Here is a 14438-nt window from a genome sequence, read left to right as displayed (position 1 = left end):
ATGCATCTTGAGTAACAATCGCCGGTCAGGGCATGGCGTAGGAGCAAATTCCATTGATCGTTGATTGACAATGAAAAATCATATAGGCCGTGAGCGATCGCTTCTTTGGTTAGATGATAATCGCAATCAGCTTCAGTGGTTTAAATGGCCAGGGGCCACTTAAAAAGGCTCGGTGTGGAGAGGACGCCATAGTGTGGAGCAAGAGTTTGGGCAGGAAGGAAGTGCAGCGGGAGGGTTGGAGGATTTGGGCAGGAAAGAGTGGGAGGGTGGAGGTTTGGGTGTAGGGCCAAGTGGTGAGTTAGGATCCGCAGCGGTGAGGGACAACTTGGGTTAGCTCGGTAAGCAAGTTGAGGTAATCTGGAGTGTCAGAAAGCTGAGGTAAAAAAGGGAATAACCAATAACGGTGCTCAGGTATTCAGTTTGTGCACGCAAGACCCGCTACAGAGTAGCAGGAATATGCGTGAAGAACTGGGGGAAAAGAAATGAATTCAAAATGAATGAATATATCCGTGGCCTCGCACGGATTAGTCCGAAATTATAGGTGGCTGTCCGGGCGAGTTGCTCCCCCAGCCGTGGGAATGTGGCTGTACGAAAACTCGTCCGGCCCTGGCTCCCCTAGCACACGGTTTCTCCAACATCTTGAACTCCATGCAATATGTATTATCTTCCCCTTTCCGCCAGTCTCCACTACAAAGTCATTGTCTTCACCCAACATGGAATCGTTCATCCAGACCTGAGGTAAGACCAAAATATGATTATTATTTAGCCTAGCTAATCTTGAGCTAATCGTGACTTGTATTCCAACAATGGAGAAGGGATGCACACGAGTTATACATCTTTAAATTCTAACGGGCCTCCTTTTCGAAGCATGCAATTGTGGCGAGTCTCATCACTCTATCAATGTCTTGCCATATATTGGGACCGCTGAGTCTGTCGACATGTTTGAGTGTCGTCAGAGGCCCGTTACGAATCAGCTTCTTGCTCGGCGATTGTTTCCGTGTGCACCGTGCAAATCGTCCCTGGCTTTCTCCTTAGAAATGCTGGAGTTTGCTTCACAACTCTTCGTTTGCATGGCGCCAAGCAACCGCGCATTTGCGGCTACCACTGAGGCGGTTCTTGCTGCCAATGGATTCCCATTTCAAACCGAAGACTCGTTGTGGCGCCGCTTTCCCAGTGCACTTCTCCATTATCAAATACTCGTCCAGGAAGTGGATACAGAGGTCCAGCGTTTGGCTCGTGAGCCTTCAATTGACCAATGCGGATGCTACTCGCCCTACTAGGGAGGACGCCGATCCTACGGTATCTATTGCAGATGATGTGATCGACAGGGATAGTGTGCTGGTGCTTTAAAATTAGATGAGACAACTGGACTTGGAGCACAGAAATATCTCAATGCTCAACACGCAGCTTCGATCCCTTCGGACACATCATCTGCTCTCCCTCCCTGCTCATCCCCATCGCCCGAGACCCCGAGTGAACATCTATGGTCAAGATGTCCACTATGTTTTGGTGGAACCAACGCTGTATCTCCTGGACTTCTTTCCCAATGCATCGTGTGTCTTGATGCTGATTTTCAACTGAAGCGTAAGTCTGACCGTGATATGCGCAATGGCGGAGATGGTTCCAGGGATCCACGATACCTTTCGCCTCATTCTATCATCTTGGAGCGGGCGTTTGTGGAACATTGGCGGGATATCGTAGAAAAGGTCCAAAGCCTACTTGACCATCTCGCGTCAAGAATAGACGCAGCGAGGCACCGCAAGATGGTGAAGATAGGGTTGAGCCCGGCCTCCCGGGCCCTAACTCGATGTATGATGCGTATGGTGAATCTTTCATTGCCGCTGATGGTGATTGAGTCAAGGCCTCCACTCGTATGTTTGATGACGCTGGTGTCATGGCGATGCTCTGCCCCCATGATATTCCCTTATTTCTTGCAAATATTTGGACCCCAGGGGAGAAGCAGTTTATGCATTTCCTCTCATAGCTGCACTTCTTCAGCACATCCCGTCATCATGGAAAGTTGGCATCCCCAATGATATAGGTTGCCAAATGGATCATGCACTGAAGAAGTTGGATTTTGCGCCAGGCTGGCGATTCCGTCTCGCCTGGGGTGTCAATCTTCCATGCATACGGCCATCAGTACAATTGTCAGCTCCGGTATCACCCACGAAAGAGTGTGATCTGGGGCCTTACGGATGGCGAAGGTCGCGAGCGATTTTGGAGTGAGCTTCGACGATTAACCCCTGGGTTACGTGGTACTGGTTATCATCGGTGTCTCTTCATCCTTGATACGCAAGTGGGCTATATTGACACGCAGAAACTTCCGGCCCTTGCCATGGTTGCGTACTCGCGCAGCAAAGGCTCATGGGAAGGAGAGAGATCGCTGGAAAAACTTGGGAACCGTTCCGTTGGGCAACTGCTCGAGTATCTCGAGTACATCGCTCCAAACCTCAGCAGCGTCAATCAAAGACGGCTGCTCAGAAACACATTGATCGCATCCTCAGTCTCACTGCCACTGTAGAGTTGCAGAAGAAAATTCACAAGGATTTGGGGGGGTGTGGCGGCGCTCTTCAGGATCCAACTGATTCTGTTGCTCGTGCGCTGCTGGCGGATTGGCAGGAGAGGTTTGACCAGAGTGAGCAGAAGTTAGTCCAATTGGAAAGACGAATTGCAGACGAGACTGCAGCACTCAAATCAACACGACCGGTTGATTTCTCAGAGCTCCAGGAGTTCGGTGCACTGCGGAATGCGGATCCCGCCCTTCGCGAAGTCTATCTCCCACCAGTTATTCCTCATAGTAACCGATACAAGACCAGCCCATTTGGGAGAACTCTGACTGGCCAGAAGCTTCGGGAGATGCTCTTCCCTGTTGACTTACTGATGTGTAGGGTCGTTGGTGTTATTTGTGTGGGTGGGGCCAGGCGCGTTCTTTGCCAATGAGAAGCTGTTGTTTCTCCAGGGACTTCTGAAGCGCTGGCGTCTCGACAGTGGCAGTGTCCCAATTGCCGAGGACGCTCCGGACTGGCCAACTCTCATGTCTTTCTTTCTTCCCACGTGTTACTGTCGGAAAATCCCGTTGAACGTTGTTTTATGTTATTAATGTCTCATTTCACGAGACTAATCACGGGACAGCGCTTACCTCAACCGCGCAACGATTCTGCACTAAACCTAAATCCACCCCATGGTTTGTGACGGTACAGGCCTAGCGTCCCTCACAATGCGCATGAGGTCCCCTGAGAATAAACTACTCGTCCTGCGAGCATCGACAATTAAAGTTAAACCATATATGTCTTCCCGTCCCCGTATAAATATTTCCAAACAAAATCTCCGTCCTCGTCCTATCGTACATGATCCACTAAGTCCTAGTCGTCTTGGACTTCCTTCCTCCCGAGGCCAATCTATCTACCTCACTCTCGCTACTCATCATCGGGTCATCCTTGAAGCACAACTTCCCTCCCACAGACCCCGAGGCTCCGGCCACCAAAGGCCTCACCTCATCTCTTTCCGCGATCTTTCCTTCCTGCATCTCCGTCTCTCTCGTCGCCGATCTCTCTCGATGGGACTGTCCTCTCGCCAAGTCCATCCACTCATCAAGACTCGAACTCGCCTGCTCCACATCGCCCATCTCGTCTGCAGTAAGGTCTGGGCCGGGAGGCCTCAACTCTTCGAACTCGAACTCGTATCCGTCACTGCTCTCGGACTTCATATAAAGGCTGCTCCGCATGCTAGGAGGGTCTTTAGGCTGGGCCACTCCTGCCACTCGTTCTTTGCTGTCGTCCGTCCACGTCTTACTAATTCCGTCGCACGGAACTCGACTAAGCTCAAGGCCAGGAGGCCTTAGCTCTTTAAACTCATACTCACGCGCTACTCGTCTGGGACTGCCTTTGTACTCGAAAACTTCATAAATAACACCGTCCGTAATCCTCCAGTCACCGCGCTCGGCTGGAGGATCCTTTGACTGATGCACTCGCACTAAACCAAATGCACTATCCTTGTCTCTGACATCGTTCTTCCTTGCCGTCCTGTCTTCGTCCATCTGCCTCCTCTTGCTTGTTTGCGTACTCGCATTGACTTCCGGCGTTCTCTCTTTCGACTCCACTGGCCGGCTTTGTCTCAACTTGGCTACTTCCGCTGCGTAGTTCTCAACTTCCTGAGCCATCTCGCGACCTAACTTAGGCTCCGTGGCTACGGTTCTTGGAGGTGAATGTCGCCTAGGTGCAGGAGGTTGAAGATGGGGTGGACCTGACAGTCCTCCTATCCTCGACTTCCTCTCTGGTGCTCCAATCTCCGCTGCGTCGTAAACTTCCTATCTGGCTCTAAGACTTCCGCGGCTTTCACTCTTCCTGAATCGCTGGGGTAACTGCTCTGTGCATTGTTGCACTCAAACGAAAAACTGCGCGTCTTGTACTCTCGTTCTCGTATAGAACTGGCTCCATAGATCGCATAGCTGGTGCGTCAATGAATCTGATCACGTTGCTGCCATTCTGAATTGGTGGCTGCGCTGCGCTTAACTTGGACTCCGTGGGCGCTTCGATCGCTAGATCGCATCCTCACAACTCTTCTGAACTCTCCTGCGCTGGATCCACGACAATTGGGAATGAGTGCCAGGGCATGGAGTAGCCACAGGGGCCGTACTCCTTCCACAAGTCACTCCGCATCGCCGGAGGATCTTTCGACTGAGACACTCGCGCTCTAACCTCTTCGTCGTCAACCGTCTGATACAAATACTCGCAAGGAGTGAAGCCGAGTGACTCCTCAACCACAGTAGAGCAAGGGCTGAGGCCTTAGCTCTTTAAACTCAACGTCCCGATCGCTGCATCCTGAATCGCTAAACTGTGAACTGTCCGCGCACTCTACATCCATTTCGACTATGCTAGAGCGAAGGCTGGGAGGCCCAAGCTCTCTTGACTCTGTCTTTCGTTCGGTTGTCTCGTTACTCGCAAACTCAACCATCGCCTGGGGTGAACTCTCTGGCATTGCAGACTCGATCACATCAAACTCGCGCGATCTGGGCACATGTGCTGCTTTCACATCCAATGAACTTTCGTCGCTGGTCTCATACTCCGTCGTGTCAAGCAAAACTCGTTCTGTGGTGCCAACATGGCTGCTGCTCATCGTACTTAACTCATCGTCGTCAAACTTAAACGGTATTTCGTAACTTCCCTCATGTGGTCTGATCTGACTCTCGTGAACTTCGTCTAGATCCGACATCTCATCAATCGAATCGACCGGGAACTCTGGCGCAGGGACGATCGCGCTCTCTCCTAATCTAACTCCATGTCCGCTGGCCAGTGACTCCGTGTCACATCGTTCTCGTATGCAATCAAACTCTTCGTCTGTGCCCATCCGTTCCAACAATCCGTCACTAACTTGACTCTCCTGTCCATCTAGGTCGGCAATCGATGCCCGTTCGTCATCACAACTTGAATCCGCGCTTGGAATCGCAACATCTTCTCTAATCTCCGCGTCGATCGTTGACTCAGCACGCGTCGCACATGGACTACGACGAAGGCCTGGAGGCCTGAGCTCTTTAAGCTGGGGCTCTCGCACTCGGGGCCTCACTTCACTACTGCGCTCAATCATCTTCGTAAGTCTCTCATCACTACCTGGCTTCGTCGGCGTTACTCGCTTTGCTGACGCGATCTCTGCATCTACGTTGACACAGATAGCGAAACCGTCCATCCGCTTCGTCTTACTAACTGGATCGCTCTGGGCCGAAGTATACTTGGCCCGATCGTCATCATCCTTAACTTCCACGTCAAGGTTGACTACCTCATTCGAAATCGATGAAACCTCTGTGTTCATCGCTTTCACTTCCACTTCCACTTCGTCTTCTTCGTCCGTCATGTACTCTACCATGTTAGTCTGTCTCGTAGGAATTCTATGAATCTTCGTTGCTGCAGTTAACCGTTTGTTGAGTTCGTAAGATGCCCCAAAGATCATTCCCAACGGAATAGTGACATTCTGGTCCATCAAACGCTTGAACAAGTCGTCGTTCTTGACGCGTTCTTGCAACTCTGACGCAAATCGATAGGCTGGACCCGACTTCTGTCTGAAACTCGCCCGCTTCGGGTCCCGCACTTCAATGTTCTCAGGCAACTTCTTAGGCTTACTCGAGCTGGGAACTGCTCTCGGGTTCAACGCAACCTGAGGGTCAGCTCTCTGCTTTCCCTTATCTCGCGAAGCTGGCTCTTCTCGATCTACATCCATTCTTGATGGACTACTCGGCTCTGGAGACGGTCTCTTGAGAATAACCGGTGGCTTGGCCGGCAGTTCAACGTATGCCCAACTCGGTGGTGCTGCGTTCTTTCTCAACTTGTCTGGCGGAATCATCTTAACTTGGGGTGGGGGTGGTTGAGGACTCCTTGGTCGTTCATATGGCTTCGATCTCGACGACCTCCCCTTCTCTTTCTCCGTTCTCTTGGCTGGAAACACTTCGTACACAGCATCTCCTAACCCTCCAAACTCGTGGATCGCTGTGGTGCGCATCGCGGCTCTCTGCCTGATCAAATACGCTAACTTCTCTTCGCCAAAAGCATGGATGGGGTAGTCTACTGCCATCTGCCATAACCAATCAATTGGTGGCATTGAGCTTCAACACACCTGCCGCTAGGAATGCTCGCGTCTCGGGAACTCGTACAAGAACTTCTTCACCTTCTTCCTCTAAATCTCGGCACTTCTCTACTCTGTGGCCCTGGCATGCACGTAACTGTTGTGTGAACAGTTGCGGCTGCAACTCCAGCCACATTCTGATGGATCCCATCCAACTCCGGTGCTTCGCCACCATCAAGTAAACCTAAAACATTCCCCCAGTACATCCCGCAAAAATCATGTGTTTGACGAATATGAAAATGATGATATATTTTTGAATCCGCCAATTACAACATTGTGACATGAAGGGAATGAATAAGATGCAAGCGTGAAGACGCACGGGTAGGTGCCCGGGCACCTTGGGGCATTTAAGGGAAGGGAAAAGAAAGTTGCATACAGTATGTTGTAAACGCGGCATTCCAAATATGGTAACCCGCTTCAGCGGTTCACTCGCAACCCAGATGTAATATAGAAAGAAATATAACTAAAATACACACAGCGCTCCAGCGCCCATATTTATACTTCCCAACAATATTCCAGGCTCTTCTATGCCCAGCGCTTACGCAGGTGCCTAGTAACCCGTAGAATATTCCGGTTCAGTTTCATCATGTGACTCGTATTCCAACACAGTAAGAAGAAAATAGTGGATGAGATCGCTGAGGTCAGAATAACTATTCATATGGATAAATTGGTTCAAGATTCCTAGCGATGGTGGTTTGGCTTAGTGGCTACTGCTGCCTCCTCTTCAATTGTGTGTCTAGAAGGTTCTGGTTCAAATCCTGCATCTTACTGTCTCTTTTTTTGTTTCTCCCTTAGAAAACTTTTAAAAAAACTTCCAAAAGGGGTGATCAATGTATACATTGGGCAGCTGCTTTTGACTTTGTGATCAACCCTGGATCCATGGCTGAAATTAACCCTTTATATATTACTTTTAAGGTAGAGTAGATGTGAGGTCTACTTGGCCTAGTGGGTTATAGCGCTGTTTATGGACCCCTCTGCTTGTGAGGGTTTGATTCATTCTTGGTGGGGTTGTTTTGCCAGAGTTATTGCACAAGGATGACTTCAATGTATATATAATAGCGATAAGGAATGCTACACTAACTACACTAAACAAACCCTATGCCGAGCATGTTCTACAATACACAAGCGTTGTGATGGTAATTAATAATCTTGGTTTTGTAATTGGGTTGGGTTGGGGAATGACAGGGAGGGACGACGTGAAATGAATAATTATTAGATAATAACATCACATGTAGGCAATGGACCATCATTTTTTGTTCAGCCCTGATCACGTGTATATTTCCTTTTGCGCTCATCTCAGGGGGGTTTTGTAGGTTTTCTATTTTTGAACTATTTTTGCTTTCAGCACATGATCTTTGCGGGATGCACTGGGGGAATGTTTTAGGGTTAGTGCCACCATCATTCTCCAGGACTCCTTCTCCGTCATTGTACTCTCCTTCTACCTCATTGAACTCATGCTGAGGACTGTGTTCCTCAGCTTGGAAACCAAATGGCTCAACAATGTGTGCCATTTAGATACCCAATGTACCTGTTCCTAGACTCGTGCAATAAAACTCTTCTTGAACTTCTGTAAACTCCTTTGTGTGAATGATAAACTCCAAGTCCAGCGTCCATAAGATCCAACTGAGACTTGAGACACTCCAACGATGCATGAAAACTTGATGAAACATCCATAAAAACGAGAATGACCCCCTGTAAGGACCACCAGAAATGAAAGAGGGCTTGCGGCTCTCTATGCTGACTAAGCTTGTGGGGCCAAACTCTCCAAAACTCCTTCTCTCACTATGCTCTCAATCCTTAAACTCTGTGTGGGTTCTCCAGGATTTCTGCAAGGTCCAGGCTCAGTGTCCACTACTCACTCGTTGTGAGCTAGATCACTGCCCTTATTCCTACTGTTGGAATTCCACTCACTCACTCCAACTCTAGCGTGTCCTAGCACCTTAGAGAATTTGGGGGAGGGGAGCTATTCCAGAATCTGGTATGTACAGGATATAAGGAACAATGATTTTTAGAAATAATAAATGAGGAATATTGGTGCCATATGGCACCTGGGTATTTGATTAGGCGAAATAATAAAAAAGGGTAACAGTAACAATAAAAGAATACTAATCAGGGTTGACTGAGGTCGTAGCACGGCCCAGGAGGCCTAGAATATATTGGCAGCAAGCAAGCGGCGTGAGACATGTGTGATCCAGCTACAAGTACAAAGAAGTTCCAGAGATATACACAAGAAAGTAGAACAATGGATAATAGTAATACATGCAAACTCCGGAACAGTTAGGAGCTGGGAAAAGATATGGAAACAGATACACACAAGATCGGGAATGAAGTAATCGGTTGTTAGAATGGGTGGATTCAGACGACTCCGGAATGGAATCGGAGACTTAGCATGGAAGGACCTCGGCCTCAGTGACTCAGGCGGAGCGCTGTGCCATTGCTGGTTGTCCTGGGGTCCCTAATTTCGGATCTAGCAGAGGAAAGCCTCTTGGGGGAATTCATGTCGATTTTGGACTGAGGTTACAAGTTACTAGGTACATTTGTATATAAGGAGGGGTCCGGAATCAAAAGGAACAAGGGTAAGACGAAAGGAGACAAAGGGAGATGGAAAGAGGAACAACACCGAGGGTCAAGTGTTTGACTCAATGGTGTTTCCCAAAGGAGGAATGAAGGGCCAAGGCCCAAGGAGGAAGGAAGGAGGATGGGAGTCAGGAATGGCTAGCTGACTGAATAGAAGGAAGCAGCAGCCCAAATAGGAATGAGGGAGAATAGCAGAATTGAAATGGACAATGCAATAGTTGCAAGGTCCGGAGTAAGTCCGGAAAGTTCGAACTCGGAGGTTAAACTCCGGAATATTGGCAAACGTAATTAAATGGAATGAGCTAACCAATACAATGGGTATAAGCGGAGGTGGGGTCAAAGTCCGAGGTCGGAGCTAAGACCGGAGGTTCCGGAGACAGAGATGCAAACAGGATTCCGGAACGGAGGTCTGGAGTCAGGAGCATAGGTGTTGCATACTCGTCTGGAAGGTGTTGAGGTTGGGGTCAGACCCGGAATGTTCCGGAGTCGGACCGAAGGTGGTGTTGGAGCCAGAGGTGGGATAACCTCTTGGGAGTCGGCAAGGAGAAGGTGACAGAAGGGAAGTAGGGCTCCGGAAGTCAGGTTCGGAGTTCCGGGAGCCCGGAGCAGAGGTCAGGATTGTATGGATATGACATCGGTGGTGAAAGGGGAGGGGGTGGGAGAGGCGAAAACTAGTGTGAGACTGCAGCAGTGGATATGTGTGAGTTGAGGGGGGAAACACAGCAAGGGAAACAGGGAGGCAGCAGTGGTGGCAGCAGCAAAATCACAAGAGTGAGTTCGAAAGAACAGCAGCAAGTTGGCCTTGTACTCACAGCAAGAGTTGCGAGAGATTCAGGCAATAAGGAAGGAAAAAGGGGGCACTGTGAAAGCCCTTATAAGCACGGCCTGAATCGTCCCTGGGTCCATCAAATGGTCAGGTTGCACAGCAACTCGTGAAAGCAGCAAAGGGGCAAGTGCGGTGCTGAGACAGGTGCATCGGGGTGATCGAGCCAGGGAAGTCATAGCATTGGCTGGGCCGAGTTTGATCATTGCCCTGTGATTAGTCTCGTGAAATGAAAACATTAAACAACAATTAATCAATAACTGAAATGATGGCAAAATAAGAAAATAAGTGATTCCTCAATAGATTTATGGAATTAAGAGCCGAAATGAAGCCAGAAATAACTCTCACGCAGTGTCAGGGATCGCTCATCAGTCCGAGTTGAATATCGCCTGAAAACCTAGTCGTAGACAAAGCTGCCCTCAATCCAATATATTACCTATGCCTCCCTAAGTAGAAGGCTTCCAGACAGCTCCGACATCCGCTAGCACACTCCCACCCCTGCTGGTCAATACACTTGCTTGCCCTGCAAGCCTACCTTCGGGCCTATCCCTCCTTTCTGTTTCTGAGTTATAGCCTGCCATTCTGCTAACCCCATAACCCAACTTGTTGGTAATATTCAGTCAGCTAACATGTAACTCCATTAGCTCTGCTCTGCTTGGCCCCACCATTCACAGGCCCACCCTCTATGTAACTATATTGTCAGGGCACACACCCTGACTAGCCCAGACCCGGACCCGGATCCGGACCCGCTACATTTCCCGTGCGCATTCCCACGCCGCATGCTACCCCCTGGCTCATATTGCATGGATGTACATCCTTGCATGTAGATGGATAAAGCTGATGACTGATGATGCTTGTGAGTGTTGTAAAATTCAACATCAAGAACAAGCACTTATGTACTCGAACCCTCCCCCAATGTCAAACCCACCTGTGATGTACATGAACCCTCACCCTGTGGCATATTCGAACCCTCCACTGCAGTACCCCCCTCCAACGTTGTAGGTGGGATAATCGCCCACGCGCAGAGCCGGCTTGGATACCCGATTTCACGACTATAAAACCACTTCCATTCACACAACAACCCGATACAAATTCGACATCTAAAAATAGTCCTAATTCTTACGATTCCGACGGTATCAAGAACGTCCTAATCGGTGGAGATTTGACGGAGTTCTATGTTGGGCAAGTTAGGCACGGGCATGTGTGGGTGTGGGAATCTCAAGCAGCAACCCAGAATTCCAGCCTCACTCGTTCCCACGGTGTCTAATAAATTGGTAAAAATGCTCATTGGCTGCGTAATAGTTCTATTCAGCTACATTTCCAATTTCGGATCTTAATTCCGTAAATCCGCTGAGAAATCGCTTATTTCCTTATATTTTCATATTTTGCCATCATTTCAGATATTGATTGATATTCTTTTATTGATACTATTACCCTTTTTTATTATTTCGCCTAATAGAGTATGCAGGTGCCATATGGTACCAATATTTCCCATCAATTATTCTAAAAATAATTGTTGCTTATATCCTGTACATACTGGATTCTGGAATAGAAGTTCTCCCCTCCCCCATTTTCTCTAAGGTGCTAGGACGCGCTAGAGTTGGAGTGAGTGAGTGGAATTCCAACAGTAGGAATAAGGGCAGCTGTCTAGCTCACGACGAGTGAGTAGTGGACGCTGAGCCCGGACCTTGCGGAAATCCCGGAGAACCCACATGGAGTTAAGGATCGAGAACGTAGCGAGTTTAGAGAGAAAGTAGAGAGTTTAGGAGAGTTTGGCCCCACGAGCTTAGTCGGCATAGAGAGCCGCTAGCCCTCTTGCAATGTATGCACACTTGTCAGTGTACGAATCTGTTAGAACTGGGTGAGGGCAGATGATTCCGGAGGGGAACTGGAGACTTAGCAAGGAGGGACCTTGGCCTCAGCAACTCAAGCAGAGCGCTGTGCCATTGCTGTTTGTCCATTTGGTCCTTAATTTCATAGGTGGCAAGCAGGAAGTCTCTAGGGGGCATTTCAGGTCGATTTTAGACTAAGGGGCTAAAACAAGTATGTACAAGCACCGGTATATAATGGAGGGGGCAAAAGCACAAGGAAACAAAGGGGCCCGAATTGGAATGAAGGTGTCCAAACAGGAACAAAGGGATGACAAAAGTGGAGCAGTACTGAAGGTCATAGGTCAGAACCCATGGTACATCTGAAAGGAGATAGGGAGGGCAAAGCCCAGAGGGGCAGGAGGGTGAGGTGAAGTGGGGATGATGACTAACTGGCTAGAATGGGAAGAAGCAGGAGTCCAAATAAGGGTGAGGGGAAAACGTGAGAGATACATTACAAGTGGTGAAAGTGCCGAATATGATCTGTGGAGCTTGGAGGTCATGGAGCTTATGGAGGTTACAGAGGTGGGGTTAGAAGTCCGAGGAATATTGGCAATGGTGTTTACATAGTATGAGGTCACCAATGCAATGGACTTAAGCTGAGGTGGAGTCAAGGTCCAAGGTCAGAACTATGATGGGATCTCAGAGCGAAGGTATGAGCAGTGTCTGAGTACAAGGTACAGGACAGCGGCGGAAGGTCATAACCATGCAGAGGGTCGGTGGAAGAGGGTCAGAGGGAAGAGAGAGAAGAGAAGAGCAGGGTGAGGAGTGGAGGAGAGGAAAGGTGTCAGGCCTGAAGGTGAGTATTGGAGCAGACAGGGGAGGGGTAGGAGAGTGACAGAAGGGTGGAGGTGTTGTGAGGAGTAAGAGGAGGAGTAGAGGAGTGGTGTTCAGTCCGAGGTGAGTATCGGAGCGGACAGAGATAAGGTAGGAGAAGGACAGAAGGGTGGAGGTAGCATGAGGGGTAAGAGGAGGAGTGGTGTCAGGTCTGAAGGTGAGTATCGGAACGGACGGTGGTAGGGTAGGACTCCAGAGGTGGTGAAGATGGGGGTCTGGAAGTCGGATTGGGATCGGGTATGTATGGATATGACAGAATCTGCCCATGCACCACCAGTGCGTGGGTGTGCTCCTCCCACTTCCCATGGGCACAGCCATCCCACACACCATGCCCATTACTCTCACCATCGTCAAGATGAGGATTCATCCATGAACAATGTCAACATGAGACTCATCACTACAATGACAACTATCTCAGCAACAATGTCGCTGTCGATGCAGCAAGGTCCACGATGACTCATAGGACCATGTCAAATCACCCATCTGGCTCTGGCCCATTGGGGTCCATGCTGCGCAAACAGATGAGGAACTAAACCCCTCATATCCCTACCTTTGTCAATGATAATGCCGTTGTTGATCACTCACTTCTTACCTTTGTCAACAACAATGCTGTCATTGATTATCTACTTTGTACCATTCCTCCTTTGTCAATGACAATTCTGCCATTGACGACCTCCACTTTCAACATCGTGACTATCGATGATGGTATTTAATGACTTGTTCTCAATGGTGTTGAAGCTGTTTTCCCTTCTTATAATTTCCTACATTCACAGCAACAAGAAAGTCGCTTCATCATTGGCAACACTGTCATTGAGATCTGGGTGCATATGTTCCAGGAGAAACTCTAAGTGGGCTTCGCCTACAAACTACTACAGTTGAAACCGTGATAACCCATACCCACTAAAAATTCATTATAAATTCTTTTTCCACACTATGGGTTATGGGTACCGGTCCCCATTGAAGGTCATACTGTACCCCATGAACCTGCCATACCCCATAGCTTACAGTATGCAGGATAATTTATATTGGAATTTTAATAGGTATGGGTTATCACGGTTTCAACTGTATTATAGCCTCCTGCAATGAGTGTGCCCCCATTTGCATACATTCTTCATATGTAGAATGTCAAATTTAAATTTCTTTAACCCTTGTATATGCTTGTACCTGCTTTTCCTTTGGCCTTTTGCCACTCGGCAGCATTCATTCATTCCTTGCTGAGTGCCTATTATGTTCACCCATTTCATTTGCTTAACTTGCCAATATTGGCACTTGATCCGTGTGCTATTGCACTTTCCTATTCATTCATTTTATCTGTCAATATTGGTACTTGATCCGCTTTGACTTTATTCATTCCTTGCCTCCCATTTCCTGGGTTCTTGTCCTTGGTTTAGTTTGACAAGTCCCTGCTCATTTCTGCTTATTTCCGCACCGGACCGACTGGTCCCTCTTTTGATTTCTCTTACCTACTTATACCTTGTAAATACTTTCAGGGACCTCAGTCTGAAATCAACCAGAGTACCCCCCTGTCTGGTCTGAGTTCCCTCCTTCTGCAAAGGGGGCTTCCCCCCCTCTGAGTCCGTGCTCACGGAGTCTGTGCTCCTCCTACAGGTCCGCTCTGCCCACAAGTCTTGTTTGAAGTCCGCTGTAAGTGTCAGTCTGTAAATATAGTTTCCTGTACCCCTAGTCTGAAATCGATGACTAGAGAACCAGAATTGACTGGA

At 48.6% G+C, this 14438-nt stretch overlaps 3 protein-coding genes across 3 annotated transcripts; 2 read left to right on the top strand and 1 right to left on the bottom strand.

The window, feature by feature from the left end:
* The first annotated feature begins 610 nt into the window (after positions 1-610).
* Positions 611-1441, top strand: EI90DRAFT_2158000 (uncharacterized protein). The gene is made up of 2 exons (XM_039052638.1): positions 611-738; positions 813-1441. Exon 2 carries the CDS (start codon positions 939-941, stop codon positions 1278-1280), a length of 342 nt encoding a protein of 113 aa, XP_038912208.1. The 5' UTR covers positions 611-738; positions 813-938; the 3' UTR covers positions 1281-1441.
* A 923-nt stretch (positions 1442-2364) lies between these two features.
* EI90DRAFT_3128880 (uncharacterized protein) lies at positions 2365-2940 on the top strand (the record flags this gene model as incomplete). The annotated part of the gene is made up of 1 exon (XM_039064143.1): positions 2365-2940. The coding sequence occupies one exon, from the start codon at positions 2365-2367 to the stop codon at positions 2938-2940; it is 576 nt and encodes a 191-aa protein (XP_038912207.1).
* An 820-nt stretch (positions 2941-3760) lies between these two features.
* EI90DRAFT_3072977 (uncharacterized protein) lies at positions 3761-4445 on the bottom strand (the record flags this gene model as incomplete). Its single annotated transcript, XM_039061410.1, has 4 exons — positions 3761-3810; positions 3862-4242; positions 4266-4401; positions 4428-4445. Coding segments are annotated over 4 exons (585 nt in total), but the record flags the coding sequence as incomplete, so codon positions are not given.
* Positions 4446-14438: the final 9993 nt, after the last annotated feature.

The sequence above is a fragment of the Cantharellus anzutake genome, assembly GCF_015039405.1.
Source record: "Cantharellus anzutake strain C23 chromosome Unknown EI90scaffold_53, whole genome shotgun sequence".
In the NCBI taxonomy this organism is placed as follows: Eukaryota; Fungi; Basidiomycota; class Agaricomycetes; order Cantharellales; family Hydnaceae; genus Cantharellus; species Cantharellus anzutake.
Note: the sequence above shows the minus strand (reverse complement) of the source record. Positions and strands in the feature narration are given on the sequence as shown.

Excerpts from the sequence above, each read along its gene's own strand:
- EI90DRAFT_2158000 (XM_039052638.1), top strand. The coding sequence starts at position 939 with ATGTTTGAGTGTCGTCAGAGGCCCGTTACGAATCAGCTTCTTGCTCGG.